The sequence below is a fragment of the Danio aesculapii genome, chromosome 12 (genome assembly GCF_903798145.1).
Source record: "Danio aesculapii chromosome 12, fDanAes4.1, whole genome shotgun sequence".
In the NCBI taxonomy this organism is placed as follows: Eukaryota; Metazoa; Chordata; class Actinopteri; order Cypriniformes; family Danionidae; genus Danio; species Danio aesculapii.
The window spans coordinates 48,410,255-48,430,066 of NC_079446.1; the positions used below are offsets into that span (position 1 = coordinate 48,410,255).

At 35.5% G+C, this 19,812-nt stretch overlaps 1 protein-coding gene across 2 annotated transcripts in view; it reads left to right on the forward strand.

Moving 5' to 3' along the window:
• adkb (adenosine kinase b) overlaps window positions 1-17,758 on the forward strand; it is a 23,876-nt gene extending 6,118 nt beyond the window's left edge. Inside the window, exons 2-11 of one of the 2 annotated variants that reach the window (XM_056469985.1) lie at window positions 402-476; window positions 708-761; window positions 2,542-2,620; window positions 4,688-4,860; window positions 7,051-7,159; window positions 9,470-9,640; window positions 13,396-13,431; window positions 13,520-13,634; window positions 13,716-13,802; window positions 16,944-17,758. In XM_056469985.1, the coding sequence (XP_056325960.1) occupies window positions 402-476; window positions 708-761; window positions 2,542-2,620; window positions 4,688-4,860; window positions 7,051-7,159; window positions 9,470-9,640; window positions 13,396-13,431; window positions 13,520-13,634; window positions 13,716-13,802; window positions 16,944-17,068 (1,024 nt within the window). In that variant the 3' untranslated portion in view covers window positions 17,069-17,758. The remainder of the gene's footprint in view (window positions 1-401; window positions 477-707; window positions 762-2,541; window positions 2,621-4,687; window positions 4,861-7,050; window positions 7,160-9,469; window positions 9,641-13,395; window positions 13,432-13,519; window positions 13,635-13,715; window positions 13,803-16,943) is intronic. The other variant, XM_056469986.1, reaches the window with a different exon arrangement.
• The last annotated feature ends 2,054 nt before the right edge of the window (window positions 17,759-19,812 follow it).

Sequence of the window (19,812 nt, forward strand, 5' to 3'; positions counted from 1 at the left end):
AATATATGCAAATTTCTGATATAATGTTACTTGATAAAATGCAAATATATGCAAATGTGTGTCAGATTTCAGATTTGGGAAGAGGGTGAATAAATAGAATTTTTATATGCAAGTTTAAAATGCTTTACTCCACAGGTGTCAAACTCAGTTGCTGGAGGGCCGCAGCTCTGCACAGTTTAGTTCCTTCTCCTGCTCCAACACACTTACCTGTTGGTTTCAAACAAGCCTGAAGAACTTAATTAGTTTGATCAGGTGTGTTTAATTAAGCTTGGAACTAAACTGTGCAGAGCTGCAGCCCTGAGTTTGGCACCTGTGCTTTACTTTATATGAGTTCATTATTTTTGTCGGATGGTTTACTAACGTGTGTGTGTGTGTGTGTGTGTGTGTGTGTGTGTTTTCAGTCAGAATTCTTTGTTCGGGATGGGGAATCCACTGTTGGACATCTCTGCTGTGGTGGATAAGGATTTCCTTGATAAGTGAGTGTTGTGTGTGTGTGTGTGTGTGTGTGTGTGTGTGTGTGTGTGTGTGTGTGTGTGTGTGTAAAGGTCATACGTGCTCTGCTGTTCTCTTGATTGCAGTTAAATTGATCACATGACCTGATCCAGAACTGTCCTCCAGCTCTGTTCTTCATAACTGTTCATTATTAACTAACTAATAATTGTTTTTTGTGTGTGTGTGTGTGTTTGTGTTTGTGTTTGTGTTTTCAGATACGGCCTGAAACCCAATGATCAGATCCTGGCAGAGGAGAAACACAAAGCTCTGTGAGTTTAATATAAATCTCTTCACTGTCACTTTTGATGACTTTAATGCATCATTGCAGGATAAATGTTTTTTTCTTAGTCCAAACATCTAAATGACAGCGTATCGCAATGTTCACAAAAGTTATTTAAAATGTTCGTAATATTAATATAATATACATTTATATTATTACCACTTTATTAGGTACACCTGTCCAACTGCTCTTTAATGCAAATTTCCAATCAGCCAATCGCATGGCAGTAACTCAATGCATTTAGGCATGTAGACATGGTCAAGACGATCTGCTGCAGTTCAAAGCGAGCATCAGAATGGGGAAGAAAGGGGATTTAGGTGACTTTGAACGTGGCATGGTTGTTGGTGCCAGATGGGCTGCTCTGAGTATTTCAGAAACTGCTGATCTACTGGGATTTTCATGCACAACCATCTCTGGGGTTTACAGAGAATGATCCGACAAAGAGGAAATATCAAGTGAGCGGCAGTTCTGTGGGCGCAAATGCCTTGTTGATGCCAGAGGTCAGAGGAGAATGGCCAGACTGGTTCCAGCTTACAGAAAGGCAACAGTAACTCAAATAAGCACTCGTTACAACCGAGGTCTGCAGAAGAGCATCTCTGAACACACAACACGTCCAACCTTGAGGCAGGTGGGCAACAGCAGCAGAAGACCACACCTGGTGCCGCTCCTGTCAGCTAAGAACAGGAAACTGAGGCTACAATTCACACAGGCTCACCAAAACTGGACAATAGAAGATTGGAGAAACGTTGCCTGGTCTGATGAGTCTCCATTTCTGCTGCCACATTCAGATGCTCGGGTCAGAATTTGGCCTCAACAACATGAAAGCATGGATCCATCCTGCCTTGTCTCAACAGTTCAGGCTGGTGGTGGTGGTGTAATGATGTGGGGGATATTTTCTTGGCACACTTTAGTACCAATTGAGTACAAATTAAGCATGGTGTCAATGCCACAGCCTACCTGAGTATTGTTGCTGACCATGTCCGTCCCTTTATGAACACAGTGTCAACATCTTCTGATGGCTACTTCCAGCAGGATAACACACCATGTCATAAAGCGTGAATCATCTCAGACTGGTTTCTTGAACATGACAATGAGTTCACTGTACTCAAATGGCCTCCACAGTCACCAGAGCTCAATCCAATAGAGCACCTTTGGGATGTGGTGGAATGGGAGATTGGCATCATGAATGTGCAGCCGACAAATCTGCAGCAACTGCGTGATGCTATCATGTCAATATGGAACAAAATCTCTGAGGAATATTTCCAGTATCTTGTTAAATCTCTGCCATGAAGGATTAAAGCAGTACTGAAGGCAAAAGGGGGTCCAACCCATAATAGTAAGGTGTACCTAATAAAGTAAGCATAATATAAATATATAATATATATATTGTACAGTTTTAGTGTATTGTTTTCAAATGAATGCAGGCTTGTTGAGAATCAAACACTTAAAAGGCCTTAACCAAGTTGAGTGGAGATAAATGGCATAAACACACACCATAGTATGCATGTATAAATGATGATGTAAAGTAAACTGTATCTTACAGCTCTAATTATATCCATGTATAATAAACTACTGGATGATGGATTTGAGCAGGACATCATGAATTTGAAGAATCGTATAAACTGAAGCAGTTTGTTTAGTTTATATACCCAGTGTGTTTACATATGTTGTACAGTAACAGTAATCATGCGTGTGTGTGTGTGTGTGTGTGTGTGTGTGTGTGTGTGTGTGTGTGTGTGTGTGTGTGTGTGTGTGTGTATGTTCTGCAGGTTTGATGAGATCGTGAATAAGAGTAAAGTGGAGTATCACGCTGGCGGATCCACACAGAACTCTGTCAAAATCGCACAGGTACGTCCGACGAAGAATGTGATTGAAGAAAGCAGTGATTGATAGTTTTCAGTCATGTGATCTGTGTGGAGACCTGGCGGGCAGAAAAACAATGAGCCGTAATGGCGGCTACACTGAGATCTCCATACAAACGCAGCACAATCCACTCATATTTCCATCAGTTTTACGCTACCAATATTTGTATCCCTAACTTATCTGTATTGTAATCAATACATTTCTTCTTTTTGGCTGCTTTTCTATGAATGATTCCTGCGTAAGCACAGCCCAGGCGTGTCACATATCAGTTAGTAACACTATATCTTATTGCTCAAAGAATGTTTATCATGCATCAACGTTAAAACTCGGATCGTATTCATGCATTCATTTGTTTGTTGTTTTGATTTGCATATTTGTTAATAAAATGTTCTTGCCATGAAAATAGCCTTTGTTGCTAACATGGTATTAAATAAAAATTCATCATCATCATCATAATCATCATCATCATCATATTGCAGAATAATTATCTGGCTTTATATTTAAAAAGGTTAGATAGTAAGATTGTAATATTTTGACCGCCAAGTACATTGGAAATATACAATATTGGAGATGAAGTCTGCCCTCCTGAATAATTTCCCCCCAATTTTTGTTTAAACTTTATCAACACATTTCTAAACATAATAGTTTAATAACTCATCTCTAATAACTGATTTACTTTATATTTTCCATGATGGCAGCACGTAATATTTGACTAGATATTGTTCAAGACACTAGTATTCAGCTTAACCAGTTAAACTCTGCGGGTCCGTGACGTCATCGACTTCCGCTTTAAGATTTAAAGGGCTAGCATTGCACCAGACCCCGTTAAGTGGTTTCGTAAGTGTAGAATCTATATTTTATGCACATATGCATCACTTTGGTTTTTATTCTACTGTACAAAAGTTATTTACACTTAAATACACTGTATTTTGGATACCCGAGCTGGGTGTTGAACATTGGTTCATTTTTTTATATGGTTCATATATGACACATGTGAAAGTTATAGCTCAAATGAAAGCTCTTGCCGGTGCTCATACGGTTCTAGCATTCTTTTTACTGAATTATATTCACATATCAAACAGTCGTCGAATGAATCGCGGTGTTTCCATGGCGCAGAAGTGAAAACAATACATTTATGATCAATAAGCAGCCCCAGATAGCACAGACAGCTGTCATCTCTTACCTTATGCTGTGCGCTTCAGGGCCATTTCTCCTCTGTTTTTGAGGTGATGTTCATAAGTAATCCTTTTATATGTCTGAGGTGGTCCAAACACAGTGAATTATGCTTAATCAAACAAAAGAATAGTGAAATATGAAAACAATGATCGATCCCTGATTTCTCATCAGTTAGAATACAATAACCTTTGTATAGATTATGGTAGAGAGGTTTTTCTTCTTTCCTCTGATTACAAACATGTGCAGAAACCACCAACGTTAATTACAGCAAGCTAGAGCACACAGAACCTAAAGGTCCACTTTCAAATGCAAGTTTATAAAAAAAATACAAAAAGCGCCTGTTTTTCTAGGTGTTTATTATAACACAGACAACAAATACAGCTATTTTAAACACTTTCAATAGTGTTTTATGAAAATCCAAAGGGTTTTCTTTATAATGATGCCTAATTTTTGCATTTACACCTCTGCATGTGGATTTGGGAAGCTTTTAAATTTGGGTAGGCAAAATCCAGGCGGAAATCCCAAAATAGCACTAGAGTTTACCTGGTTAAAGTAACATTTAAAGGCTTAACTAGGTTAATTAGGTTAAATAGGGTAATTAGGCAAGTCATTGTATAACAGTGGTTTGTTCGTGACAATCCATATAGCGTAAAGGGCTAATAATGTTGACCTTAAAATGGGTTTAGAAAAATTAAAAACTGCTTTTATTCTAGTCGAAATAAAACAAATAAGACTTTCTCCAGAAGAAAAAATATTAAAGGAAATACTGTGAAAAATTCCTGAATCTGTTAAACATAATTTGGGAAATATTTGGGAAACATTCACAGGAGGGCGAATAATTTTGGCTTTAACCGCATGTGTGATTTCTGCTGACAGTGGATGATCCAGGAGCCGCATAAAGTGGCCACGTTCTTCGGCTGCATCGGGACGGATCATTTCGGGGAGATCCTGAAGCAGAAAGCGGCTGAAGCTCATGTTGATGCTCATTATTATGAGCAAAATCAAGAACCCACAGGAACCTGTGCGGCCTGCATTACTGGAGACAACAGGTCAGAAAACACATCACATTATAGCTCCACACGGCTGTATTTCTGTCAACAAATACACTGTAAAATGGGGACATATTACTACGATTCAAAATAGCTGTTTTCTTATATATTTCTGTGACGTAAAGCTGAATTTTCAGCATCATTACTCCAGTCTTCAGTGTCTCATCATTCTTATTCAATATAATGTGAGAATTTCAGGATTATTTGATATGGTGAAAGGTTGAACAGCATTCATTAGATATAGAAATCTTGAAAAAATCTTTAATAAAAATGTCCTTTTGTCCTTTTTATTGTCACTGATTTTTTTAGAAATGAATGCATCCCTGAGTTTATTTTTCCATTTTAAGAAAAATCTGGGTTAAGTAAACTAAAAACCTCAAACTGTTCTTCTTCTTTGAAATAAAACAATTAAATTGAATTAAAAATTGAATTTAATAAAAAAAAGTATTAATTTAATTTTTAATTTAAATTTTAAACAAAATTATTTAATTTAATTTAAAAAAATCTAAAATGTAATTTAATGAACTTAAAAATATATATTTCTTAATAATTTGAAGAAATAAATTGCTTAACTATTAATAAATATTTAGAAATATCTCGATCACATGATTTTTTTCCCATATTAGGAAAAATAAACCAAAACTTCATAACTTAAACTATTTTTGTTACTTGAAATGAACAAATTAAATAAAATTAAATAAAGAATTATTAATCATTAATTTTATTGTCACATATTTATTTTGTATTTTTTTTTAATTAATGCATTCTTGATTTTATTTGTCCATATTAAGAATAAGCAGGGTTAAGTAAACCAAAAATCTTACAATTGAAACAATTTCTTGTTCCTTGAAATAAAAAATTAAATTGAATAAATTTATTTAAATAAATTAAATTAAAAACGAAATAATTAAAAATTGTATTTAAATTTAAAAAATTAACTAAATATGAATTGCTTAACTATTAATACATAATTTGGTATGTCTTGATAAAAATATCTGTGTAGAAAAATTTGGGTTAAGTAAACCAAAAACTTCATAACTTAAACTATTTTTGTTACTTGAAATGAACAAATTAAATCAAATTAAATAAAGAATTATTAATCATTAATTTTATTGTCACAGATATTTTTTGTATTTTTTTTAGAAATTAATGCATCCTTGATTTTATTTTTCCATATTAAGAATAAGCTGGGTTAAGTGAACTAAGTAAGTAAAGTAAAGTAAAATCCCACAACTATTTCTTGTTCCTTGAAATAAAAAATCTAATTGAATAAATGTATTTAAATAAATTAAATTAAAAATGAAATAATTAAAATTGTATTCAAATTTAAAAATTAAACTAAATACGAATTGCTTAACTATTAATAAATAATTTGGTGTGTCTTGATAAAAATATCTGGGTAGAAAAATTTGGGTTAAGTAAACCAAAAACTTTATAACTTAAACTATTTTTGTTACTTGAAATGAACAAATTAAATAAGATTAAAAATGAAATTAATAAGAAAAATAAATTAAATTAAATAAAAAATGTCATTAATTAAACAATTATTAAAAATTAAATGAACATTAAATTAAAGCAAAAGTTTTAAAACTGTAATTAAATAAAGATTCTACACTTACGAAACCACTTAAGGGGGTCTGGTGCTATGCTAGCCCTTTAAATCTTAAAGCGGAAGTCGATGACGTCACGGACCCGCAGAGTTTACCTGGTTAAAACTGTAGAGATATGTTTAAAACCATTTAAAAATGAATGAATGAACCATTAATTAAAAGGTATCGCTTGATAATCCTGAATAACACATGAATGATTTATTTTTAAAATCAAATAATTAACAATAGGCTCTGACATTGTAAAGCGTGTGGGGTTTTTACATGCTTAAAGGATCATAACAATGTAACTTTAACTTTAGTAGTTTGTTAATACTCCTCTAATATTAAATAGCATTTAAGATTGACCGTATTCAAGTATTATTGATTTATTCTTAATTATGGCTACTGTGTGATCCATCAATGTCTCCCACAATGTTTAAACTGTATTTATATGGGTATTTCTGTGAGGGTCTCTCTCAGTCTGTATGGATGTAAAATATCATGTTGTATTGTGTGTGTATTTGATTTTTCAGGCCCTCAGGCTGGTTGAAGCTCACTGATAGAGCCTGTGTGTGTTTTGTGTTTATTATTGTATTTGTAGGTCTCTAGTTGCAAACCTGGCTGCAGCAAACTGCTATAATAAAGAGAAGCATCTGGATATTGAGAGTAACTGGAGTCTGGTGGAGAAAGCCAGAGTTTACTACATTGCAGTGAGTGATTTATATTACGTTATTAATCTGATAAATGAAAACAGCAGACGGATTAGACACATGAATAAAAAATATTATTTATTTATAAGGGAACAGAACTTTAACAATGATTCAGAACTCTCAAAATACACACAATCACAATCATTTTATTCACATTTGTTTCTGCAATTTTGACAATTTGCAATTTTCTCAAAAATCCTTTAATTTAATTTAGTTATAATTTATTCTTGTTTTTGTTTTATTTTTTCTTTTCTGTGTGGTTTGTTTTGTGTTTTGTGTTTCGTTTAGTTTCTTTGTTTTTTTCTTTTAGTTTTGTTTATTTTTTTGTTGTTTTCTTTTGTTGTTTTTGTTTTGTGTTTTGCTTTGCTTTTTGTTTTGTTTATTTTAGTTGTATTTTGTTTTGTGTTTTTTGTTTTGTATAGCTTATTTGTTTTTTGCTTTGCTTTTTTGTTTTTTTTGTGTTTTTGTTTTGTGTTTTTATTTTGTGTTTTTTGGTTTTTTGTGTGTTTTTTGTTTTGTGTTTTGCTTTGCTTTTTGTTTTGTTTATTATTTTGTTGTTTTCTTTTGTTGTTTTTGTTTTGTGTTTTTATTTAGTTTTTTGGGGTTTTTTTTGTGTTTTTTGTTTTGTGTTTTGCTTTGCTTTGTTTTTGTTTATTTTAGTTGTGTTTTGTTTATTTTTTTAGTTTTTTTTCTGTTGTTTTGTGTTTAGTTTATTTTAGTTGTATTTTGTTTTGTGTTTTTGTTTTGTATAGTTTATTTGTTTTTCGCTTTGCTTTTTTGTTTATTTTTTTGTGTTTTTTGTTTTGTGTTTTGCTTGCTTTTTGTTTTGTTTATTTTTTGTTGTTTTGTGTTTTGTTTATTTTAGTTGTATTTTGTTTTGTGTTTTTTTGTTTTGCTTTGCTTTTTGTTATTTTTGTTTCGTGTTGTTTTTATTTAGTTTTTTGCTTTGCTTTTTGTTTTGTTTATTTTTTGTTTTTTGTGTTGTTTATTTTGTATTTTGTATTGTGTTTTTTGTTTTGCTTTTTGTTTTTTTATTTATTTTTTTTGTTTTTGTTTTGTGTTGTTTATTTTATATTGTTTTGTTTTTTGTTTGTTTTGTTTTGTGTTGTTTATTTTGTATTGTTGTTTTTTGTTTGTTTTGTTTTGTGTTGTTTATTTTGTATTGTTTTATTGTGTTTTTTGTTTGTTTTGTGTTGTGTTGTTTATTTTGTATTGTTTTATTGTGTTTTTTGTTTGTTTTGTGTTGTTTATTTTAGTTGTGTTTTGTTTTGTGTTGTTCATTTTAGTTGTGTTTTGTTTTGTGTTTTGTTTCTTTTAGTTTTGTTTTTGTTTATTTTAGTTGTGTTTTGTTTTTTGTTTTTTTTGCTTTTTGTTTGGTTTATTTTTTTGTCTGTTTTTTTGTTTCGTGTTGTTTTTATTTAGTTTTTTGATTCGTTTTGTATTGTTTATTTTGTATTGTTTTGTGTTTTTTGTTTTGCTTTTTTGTTTTAGTTTTTTGTTGTTTATTTTGTATTGTTTTGTTTTGTGTTTTTTGTTTGTTTATTTTTAGTTTTAGTTTTTATTTTTGTTTTGTGTTGTTTGACTCGAACCAGCGACCATCTTGCTGTGAGGCGATCATGCTACCCACTGCACCAGATTTCTTTACTTTATTTCATAACAATATTGAGATTGAATTATCGCAGAAAATACACTGATTCATAACAACAAAGTATGTTTTGTTAGAAAAAAATATGTGCGTCTTATAAATGTGTACTGTTTTTGTGCAAATGTTAAAGTTATTCAAAGAAAAGAGTAAATTGTAAAGTGAGAAATGTGAAGTATTTATTCCAGTGGTCTTAAATCAGTGTAAAGTCATTTCTGAGAATTGTTTCTGAACGCATTATAAATGTTAGAAATGCATTGCTGAAATATTTAAAATTGACTTTACACTGACTTTAATATTAGTAATTGTTGTGATTAAAGATCCTGTGAAATTAAAATAAAAAAAATTGATGTTATTTGCAGTCTGTTAGATTGAAGGATCCTCCTCGTCAGCTTTTCATTTGATGTGCAAATTGGGATAAAACAAAACACTATTGGCAGTTTTTCTTAAAGGGGAGGAGCTACGTTATGCCCTGCCCTATCTTCATGTTTCAGTTGAGATTACGGCAAACGACTTCAAAGCACATTTCAAAGCACTTCGTGAAACCTTTCAATGAAACTAGTAATGTTGAAAGTACTGCAAAGTTTTGAATTATCCCAGCTGAAAAGTAAAAGGCTGCTCATTCTAGTGAGTTCTTATGTGATGAGCATTATTTCTGTGTCCATCAGGGGTTTTTCCTGACCGTTTCCCCAGACTCTATCCTGAAAGTGGCCAAACACGCGTCCGAAAACAACAAGATCTTCGGTCTGAATCTGTCGGCTCCTTTCATCAGTCAGTTCTTCAAGGAGCCACTGATGAAGGTCCTGCCGTACGTTGACATCATCTTCGGCAACGAGACGGTGAGATTAAGTCTCTTTAAAGGTGCAGTATGTAAGTTCGACACCCAGTGGTTGAACTAGGTATTACACACCTGGTTCAAAACAAGCGCAGGTTGCCGAACTGATGACACCGACAGCAGTGTGCCTGACTGTCGATTTAAGGCTGATTTAAGTCGTGTTCTAACTGAAAGCAATGGCACGCTGTGGAAATATGAGTTGGTATAATCTAATTTCAAATGAACAATAATCTACATATAAATGAAAAGTTCTATTCTTTGTTTTTTCATTATATAATTTTATTACCAGCCCAGCCATGAGAGACATTAACCTTTGTCTTTCTGACCACAGGCTGAGCCAAAGAGATGCAAATGCTATGGGCAGGCTTTTTACAACTCTGCCTTTTTCTAGGGTGCTGTTTTTATGCTAAAGCAACCCTTTTGTTGATTAACTCATCTGGTCAGTAGCTGGGCAGGTTTCTAACACCTATATGCAGGTTATAGTGCTGACTCCAAAACTTAATTTGTCCCCACCTACATGAATCACTGTCTGTGAAATGTATAAAAACCTAGTGCTTGCTGTACAGTCGTTTCTTTCGATGTCTTCACAGCCACGCTGAGTTCTTCTTATTAAGGATTCTGCTTTGAAGACAAGCAAAAGTTCTCCCTGGTTTTTTGGGCTCGTCTTAGAATTTCACAACAGTTTGGTACAATGAGCCAGACTACAGAAATTCACAACAACGCGATAGAGGGAATATCCTCCATATTAAAAGGAGTTTTTGTCCTAATCAACACCTCGAATTGATATATTAGAAACGGCTTCTGTTTCTCACAGTTAAACAACAGAAAACTTACAATGATCAGCTCAGCTACACCTCATGTGCTTTATTCAGTGTTAAATGCTGATAATGTGAGTTTAAATGGCATTTTACATAACATTTATTGCCGTTCTACTGAAAGCAGCAGCAGATAGTTCACCTCAGATCTGGAAAATAAAATAAACTGATTGAAATTGAACTTCAGAACTGTGAAATAATGCAAGCCAACACATATCAGTGATTCAGCATCTACATTTAATATTGTTGAAGATGTTTAATATGTATTAATTAGATTATAAACCTCACCATTCTGTTGGGGTGCAGTGAGTGCACTATTCTGTGCATCTGAATGGCTGTATTTAAACTTCTGTCGTGTTTCGTCTGGTGCAAACAGCCCAATTGCTCACTGCATATCTCATCACGTAGAGTGTTGTTAGGACACGGGGTTACACTGTAACCTGCTCACCTAATGCAAGTAGTAAAATGGGGATATTTTCAAAGAAGTGGACAGAACGCTGATTTATTTATAATATGTATTCATATGAATTTTTATCAGTGTTGTTATTTGTATGTATTTTTATATAATTAATTATTAAGAAACGGTTATGATTTGTAAAATTATATATTGAATATTTACTACAAGGGACGGCAGGGTGACTCAGTGGTTTGCACTTTAGCCTTACAGCAAGAAGGTCAATAGTTCGAGTTTCGGCTGGGCCAGTTGACATTTCTGTGTGGAGTTTACATGTTCTCCTCATGTTGGCGTAGGTTTCCTCCGGAAATGTAACCTGCTCACCTAATGTTTACGCTCGTAATTTCTATATTATTTGCTAATTAATAACCTCATGTGGAACTCTGAATCTGCGTCTCATTTCGGAGTCTGCTACTGTCCACCGGAGGTCGCATTTCGGTTGCGGACGCATGCTTTGACAGCCTTTCTGAATGAATGAATGAATGAATGAATGAAATGTTCTGTTTTCCACCAGAGCAACCCGGGGTGCTGAAATATAATTGGCTAAACTGGCATTGGGCGGGTTAAAGGGACCAAATCAAAGACAGTCATTCCAGCACGTAACGCACATTTTTCGAAGCAGAATATCTGACTTCAGCATTGTTTATCAGATAAATATGTTCACTGAGCATGTTTCTGAAATATCTGCAAACATATTATGGTGTTTTTATGCTTTAGAAGAGTCAAAAAACAGCTCATCAGTAGGCATGGGCTGGTATTATTCAATTCAATTCCCCTTTATTTGTATAGCGCTTATACAATGTAGATTGTGTCAAAGCAGCTTCACATAAAAGATCTTAGTAAATAGGAACAGTGTAGTTCAGTTTGTAGTGTTTAAGTTCAGTTCAGTTTAGCTCAGTTCAGTGTGGTTTAATAATCACTACTGAGAGTCCAAATACTGAAGAGCAAATCCAACGATGTGCAGCTCTACAGATCCTGAACCATGCAAGCCAGTGGCGACAGCGGAGAGGGAAAAAAAACTTCACTAAATGGTGAAAGTGAAGAAAAAAAACCTTGAGAGAAACCAGACTCAGTTGGGCACGATCATTTTAATTTCTCCGCTGGCCAAACGTCTTGTGCAGAGCTGCAGTCTCAGCGGCGGAGGCTGGAAGCTGGCCTCAGCGAAGACTCGTCTGTCTCTGGAGCGTCACAGGAATCAGTCTCATGTTCTCCACTCTTCCATGACCATCACAGTAGTTGCTCATGATACGGCCTGGTCCAGGATTATGGAAACCTTGGGATCATCTCGTCGTTGGTCATGGATCGAATCAGTGACTCTGCATAGTCTGAGGGCCTCGGGAAGAGTATCCCCAGGTGGAAATGGAGAATAATTAGAATAAGTATAAGATTCTGACGGTATGATAACGTTGGATAAAAATATCATTGTATTGTGATTACTGCTCTAAACCTTTTGTTTGTGTCTTGTGTTGTGTTTTGTTTGTAAATGTCTGGGTAAAAAAACAGCAAACTTTTCTCTCCATTAAACACAATATATTTTATTTTAAGAAACATTTACAATATTTTGGAGCAGTAAACATGTCAGACTGTATAATTAAAATAAATCATTGACTTCTGCTGTCTTCAAAACACTGATTTCTTTACAACTTGAAAAGGAATCTTTGGATATCTTTCTTTTCTGTGGAGACAACGTAAAGCCGCTGCACTGTTCATTTTTGAGTGAGATGCTAATGGTCTAATCCGATTCAATGATCTATGCTAAGCTAAGCTAAAAGTGATCATATCAGCTAAATGAACTCAAAAATGGTAAAAGTCATCTGTTTATATCTAGGAGAGTAGTAAAATGGGGATATTTTCAAAGACTTTTGATTTATTTACAATATGTATTCATATGAATTTTTATCAGTGTTGTTATTTGTATGTATTTTTATGTAATTAATTATTAAGAAACGGTTATGATTTGTAAAATCATATATTGAATATTTACTACAAGGGACTGCAGGGTGACTCAGTGGTTTGCACTTTGGCCTTACAGCAAGAAGGTCGCTAGTTCGAGTTTCGGCTGGGCCAGTTGGCATTTCTGTGTGGAGTTTGCATGTTCTCCTCATGTTGGCGTGGGTTTCCTCCGGGTGTTTCAGTGTCACCCACAGTCCAAACACATGCGCTATAGGGGAATTGATTAACTAAACTGGCTGTAGTGTACGAGTGTGTATGGGTGTTTCCCAGTACTGGGTTGCGGCTGGAAGGGCTGGAATATCTGGCGGTTCTTCCACTGTGGTGACCTCTGATTAATAAGGGACCAAGCCGTAGGAAAATGAATGAATATTTACTACAAGTGTTGGCCATGAATATAGCCAATGCTGCTGATATGTTATTAAAGCATAAACAAATGAATAAATAGATGATGGCAGAACTCATATTGTAGATATGTAGCTTTTTCAGTATGATATTGATGATTTAGCCTCATATAAACGGAAGATGTTTATTTTACAGGAAGCCGCCACGTTTGCAAAGGAGCAGGGCTTTGAGGTGAGACACAAATCACTGTAATGTCTTTCCAAATGGAGAAATGTTGATTCTTTTCTTTTGCATAGACGAGCTGTTGTGTTTTGTGCAGACTGAAGACATCGCTGAAATTGCGCATCGGGTTCAGAATCTGCCCAAAGTCAACAAGAACCGTCAGAGGATTGTGGTGTTCACTCAGGGCAGAGAGGACACGGTGGCCACTGTCGGTGCGTCTGCGCTCACCACTGCAGCTCTGGAGCTTTTCCACATGATCATTTATTCTTTTATCTGTCTTTCTCTGTTTTTAGGTGATAAAGTGAAAATGTTTCCAGTTTTAGACATTGACCAGAATGACATTGTGGACACGAATGGTGCCGGTGACGCTTTTGTTGGAGGTAATAGAGTACTCTGATTATTTTGGAGTGTTATTTTAATAAAGCAAGATATTAAAGTCTGCATGAAATTAAAATGTACAATGTTTTTTTTGCTGCCACACATTGTTAGTCATGAGGTGAACAGTTAATCGGTGCAAGTTAAGCATCTGGAGTATGCAGATGTCTGTCGATCAAGTGACAACGCCCTTAATTATGTAGAATATTAAGGCTTAAAGGGCATCTATGGTAAAAAATCTACTTTTGAAGCTGTTTGGACAGACATATGTGCATGTATGGTGTATAGACCATCATAATGGGGTGATATAAGCACACCCAGTGCTTTTTTTTTTTAATTTAACAACATCAAACGGTGGACCAATTGGAGCGGTTTTCAAATTGACCGCTACCTGACGTAGGAGTGCGGTCCCCCCGCCCACCAATATTGATTGACAGGCGCATCATATCCTCAGTTTGTTGATTCACGTCCGCCATTTTCAGCGTGAGTCGAAGCGATATCACTAAAGGAACACCCTAGCTCTATTTTTAGATGCAAGGCTCATTGGGCTCAACACAAGATCAATATTCTCCACATTATCGCTCCAATCGGAATTATTGGTTGTATCTTTAGGCAGGTTTGCAAACATGTGTACTTCTCATTGAGTCTACCTTATACTTCAGCCGTTTGCATTTCTCGCAATCCCAGAAGCTCCCTGTGATCTTAACTAGGTGCTGCTGTACCTGACGCTGTGCCATGCATTTTAGAATTCTAAACATAGGTTTCTATCAGGGTACACACAACGGCGCGACGATTCGGGACACTTCATGTTTCTGCCGCGCCACAGAGAGTGTCTGGTGTGCCGTGTCGTGGCTTCGAGCGACGCATCCCGTGCCTCAGTCAAAGTTAATTCAGTGTGCGTGGTTATTAGTTTCGGTGTACAAGCTCGGCACTTGAAACTAGCACACAGTTGGCTGTAAAACTGTACAAATACACAAATGATTTTGTACTCTCTGTTTGGTCTATGTCCGAGTCGTACATGTATGACTGATTGCTGATCCTCTCACGCCTGCTCCTTCTCTCAGTCTGCCCAAACACAGAGCGGGTGAGCTCATGGCTCCGCCCCCTTGTTACGTTGGGCGGGAAGCCGAAACTAATTTACATTTAAAGCAACACACCCCTAAATCAGCAAGCTGTGGACACGCCCCAATATGACACTTTTTAACACATTATAATAAAATAATCTAAATTGTGTTTTAAACTGAAGCTAAACTGGCACACTCAGAAAAACCAGAATATTAATATTAAATCATAAAAAAAGAGGTAAACTATGTGCCCTTTAATATAAATTAAACGTATAAGTTAAATTCAGAAGGGTAATATTAGCCATATACATCGAAACCCTTTTTTGTACCATGCTGTAAACATGTTTATTTCTGCTGTAAAGTTGGACAATTTAGCATGGCAGTCTATGAGGATTTATTAGCTTCTGGAGCCAGCCCCCAGTGGTCATTCGAGGAATCGCAGTTTTAGTTACTTCCGCATTGGTTTTATGAGGGAGTTTCCTGATGAAGACGCTTCCGGATGAAGACCGACAGAGAGAGTTGGATGTTTTAAACATTTAAGATCATTTCTCGATCATAAATTGACATTTGCTGAAGTGTAGAATGTTTTTTGGTAATGTAATTTCTAATAACTTATTTCTTTTATATTTGCCATGATGACAACACATAATATCTGACTAGATATTTTTCAAGACACTAGTATTCAGCTTAAAGTGACATTTAAAGGCTTGACTAGGTTAATTAGGTTAAAATTTTAATTAGTTGAGTCATTGTATAACAGTGGTTTGTTCTTGAGACAATCCAAAACAAATATTGCTTAAGGGGGCTAATAATATTGACCTTAAAATGTCTTTAATAAAATTAAAAACTGCTTTTATTCTAGCCGAAATAAAACTAATAAGACTTTCTCCAGAAGAAATAATATTATAGGAAATACTGTGAAAAATTCCTGAATCTGTTAAACATCATTTGTAAAATATTTGGGGGAAAAAATTACAGGTGGGTGAATAATTCTGACTTCAACTCTATGTGATTTGGATGTTGGTGTGATTATGGTGAAGCCAAAGATAAATTTCCAATTGTGGACAATAAAGAAAGTCAAATAAAAAGCCACTCTACTCTAGTCAACTCAAGTCAACTCTGGTCAACTCAACACTAGTCAAGTCAACTCTACTCTAGTCAACACTAGTCAAGTCAACTCTACTCTAGTCAACTCAAGTCAACTCTACTCTAGTCAACTCAAGTCAACTCTGGTCAACTCAACACTAGTCAAGTCAACTCTACTCTAGTCAACACTAGTCAAGTCAACTCTAGTCTAGTCAACTCAACTCTAGTCAACTCAAGTCAACTCTACTCTAGTCAACTCTAGTCAACACTAGTCAAGTCAACTCTAGTCTAGTCAACTCAACTCTAGTCAACTCTAGTCAAGTCAACTCTAGTCAACTCTAGTCTAGTCAACTCAAGTCAACTCTAGTCTAGTCAACTCTAGTCAACACTAGTCTAGTCAACTTTTGTCAACACTAGTCAAGTCAACTCTAGTCAACTTTTGTCAACACTAGTCAAGTCAACTCTAGACAAGTGAATTATAGTCAGCACTAGTCAAGTCAACTCTAGTCAAGTAAACTCTAGTCAGCACTAGTCAAGTCAACTTTAGTCAATTCAAGTCAACTCTAGTCAAGTCAACTCTTGTCAAATCAAATCAACACTATTCAATTCAAGTCAACACTAGTCAAGTCAACTCTAGTCAACACTAGTCTAGTGAACTCTAGTCTAGTCAACTTTTATCAACACTAGTCAAGTCAACTCTAGTCAATTCAAGTCAACACTAGTCACTTCAAGTCATCTCTAGTCAACACTAGTCAAGTCAACTCTAGTCAATTCAAGCCAACACTAGTCAATTCAAGTCATCTCTAGTCAACACTAGTCAAGTCAACTCTTGTCAATTCAACTCAAGTCAACTCTTGTCTAGTCAACTGTAGTCAACTCTAGTTAAGTCAACTCTACTGTAGTCAACTCCAGTCAACTCTACTCAACTCTAGTCAAGTCAACTCAACAACTCAAGTCAAACTCTTCGTGTTCACCTTTTGTTGTATTTTTGTGCAGGTTTTCTGTCGGCGCTGGTCCAGGATCAGCCGCTGGAGGAGTGTATCCGCGCAGGTCACTACGCCGCTCACGTCATCATCCGCAGGTCCGGCTGCACCTTCCCAGAGAAACCCGATTTCCACTAAATCACTCACAACACCCAGGAATCTTTCCATTTCATTTTCCTGAAATTCCAGAAACACAACCTGCGTGCCTCTACATTGGTTTACACGCGTTTACTGTTAAACGGGCATTTATCAGGACTGCAACGACCACATAAATATACAGTCATGTCCGAGATGATTCATACCGCTGGCAGATTCTGACTTTAAAGTTACTTTTATTCAACCAGCAAGTATGTTTTGACCGAAAATGACTCTGGCTTCCCCTGAAAGATAATAAGACAAATGTACAAGAAGCGTCATTGTGGAGAAAAAAATATTTCCCAGCTTTTATTTACATGTGAACACAAACTTTAAGTCAGAACTTGCCAAGGGTATGAATAATTTCATGCTTAACTGTATATATAAATATCACAGATTGTCTTCTATCTGTTTTTATGCTACACTGCAATATTATTCCTATATTTAATCTATTAAAGACCCTTTAAGTGCATTTATATTTCTTCTAAATTAATTGCAGTAAATTAAGTTAACAGGATTGTGTAGAATGTTTGTGTCTTTCAGGTCTGTATTGTTATGAAATGCCAAATTGTATCTTAAGCGCACAATCTTTGAATATGCATAAGCTATATCCGATGGGGGAAGAGTTTTCAGTTCTGAAACAAGACGATGGTTCAGCTGACCAGTTTAATAAAAGATTTTAATCGTGTACAAGTTGTGTGTATCTGTATTAAAGTTGACTATTGGTCAAAGTAACCAAAAAGGTGTCCTGTTTTCAGACATTCAGACTTTTATAGTACATTCAGTTTTAGACCACAAAAGGCTGATTTTGAGTCTTTGTTGAACAGCTTTCTCTGTGTTTCAGCAAATGGGATGATTTTTGGTCACATCTTATTTTTTTAAAAACATATTTTGGGGAAATGCTTTGAAAATGTTCAGAAACTCAATACGCTCTGAGCAAATTGACTACCCTTTGGTTATGTCCGTGGCTGTTTTTGCCCCATTGACTTCCATTATAATGACATTTTTTTGATTGCAAAGCCATGACAGCTAAAATCATGCACTGAAAAAAGTGTTGCATGCAAAACTGTTGCTAACAGTTTATTTGTGTTGAATTTAAACAAACAAATTAAATTAAAAAATGTTCAACTTAATTTGTTTGTTTAAATTCAGCCCAAATAAATTGCTTACAACCACTCAATGTAAAAAAAATTGAGTAAATCCAAGGAATCATCTTTGAATAATTTTTTCAGTGTGCACTTTTGATTGTTGCTGGTTTTTCCTCTTGGGATGAGGTAAAACCTGTATTTTTACTGTTGATTATCAGTTGGTAGCATGAACCCTTTAGATTGGCCTGTGCAAAAAATGTTGGGCTTTTATATGGAATCCAGTGGAGTAAAACAGCAAACTCGGGATTCTGAATATTTTGATAGAGACTTCTTTATGTACACTGAAAATGATGCCTGCAAAGTTGTTGCAAACTATGTGTTGAATTTTGTGTTTAAACAAATTACATTTAGTAATGTTCAACGTAATTTGTTTAAATTCAGCCCAAATAAATTGTTTACAACCACTTAAACGAATTTAGTAAATCAAAGGAATCATGTTTGAATAATGTTTTCAGTGTAGTGGTAGTAAACTTTATAGTCCATGACAGGAAATTTGTTATGGGCATCACCATATTGCTGCAGACATATCATAAAAACAATACAAAATACAGTAGTTACAATAAATATAATGCTAATTAAAATAAACCCACTGAAACAGCTACAAAGGATTTCTCATATCGGTTCAACCAACACTTATAGGGACTCCATATCGTCTACCAGAGGGAGGCAGTTCATAATGTGGAAACAAAAAATGAGTTGAATTTTCCACCTGATTAAGGACACAATTCTCATATAAATCTAGACGATTAAAATATTCATCGTGCCCAACAATTTTCCATTCTGTCTTTAAGAGATGCATCAACTTAGATTTACACTGTGATACCATACCTGACAATGCTTTCAATAACCGCTTTATAAAGCAACACCATAAGCTTCTTGCTAACTCCAAAAAGACGTAACCTCCGTAAAAAATACAATCTCTGGCGTAAACGAGACCAAACCCATTACATGTGTGGACTCTCAATGTAAATGCCCAAGTACTTTTAGGCCACTGACTGAGTAATAGGATGTTCATGTACAACCACTTATAACAAAGGATGTCATCGAAGCCAAAAGTCTTCCCATATCACTGAATATCATTCATTCATTCATTTTCTGCCTCTTTTCCGGGGCCGGGTCGCGGGGGCAGCAGTCTTAGGAGAGAACCCCAGACTTCCCTCTCCCCAGACACTTCCTCCAGCTCCTCCGGGGAGATCCAGAGGCGTTCCCAGGCCAGCTGAGAGATATAGTCCCTCCAGCGTGTCCTGGGTCTTCCCCGAGGCCTCCTCCCGATGGGACATGCCTGGAACACCTCCCTAGGTAGGCGTTCAGGAGACATCCGAAACAGATGCCCGAGCCACCTCAGCTGACTTCTCTCGATGTGGAGGAGCAGCGGCTCTACTCCGAGCTCCTCCCGGGTGTCAGAGCTTCTCACCCTATCCATAAGAGTGCGCCCTGCTACCCTTCGAAGGAAACTCATTTCGGCCGCATGTATGTGAGATCTTGTCCTAAATAAAATCACTAAATATTTTATTTATAATTGTTTTCTATTGACTTTATTGTTCAATGCAGAAGTGTGCGCGTTTTTGCGATTGTTTTAGAACTTATGATTCAGCTGTC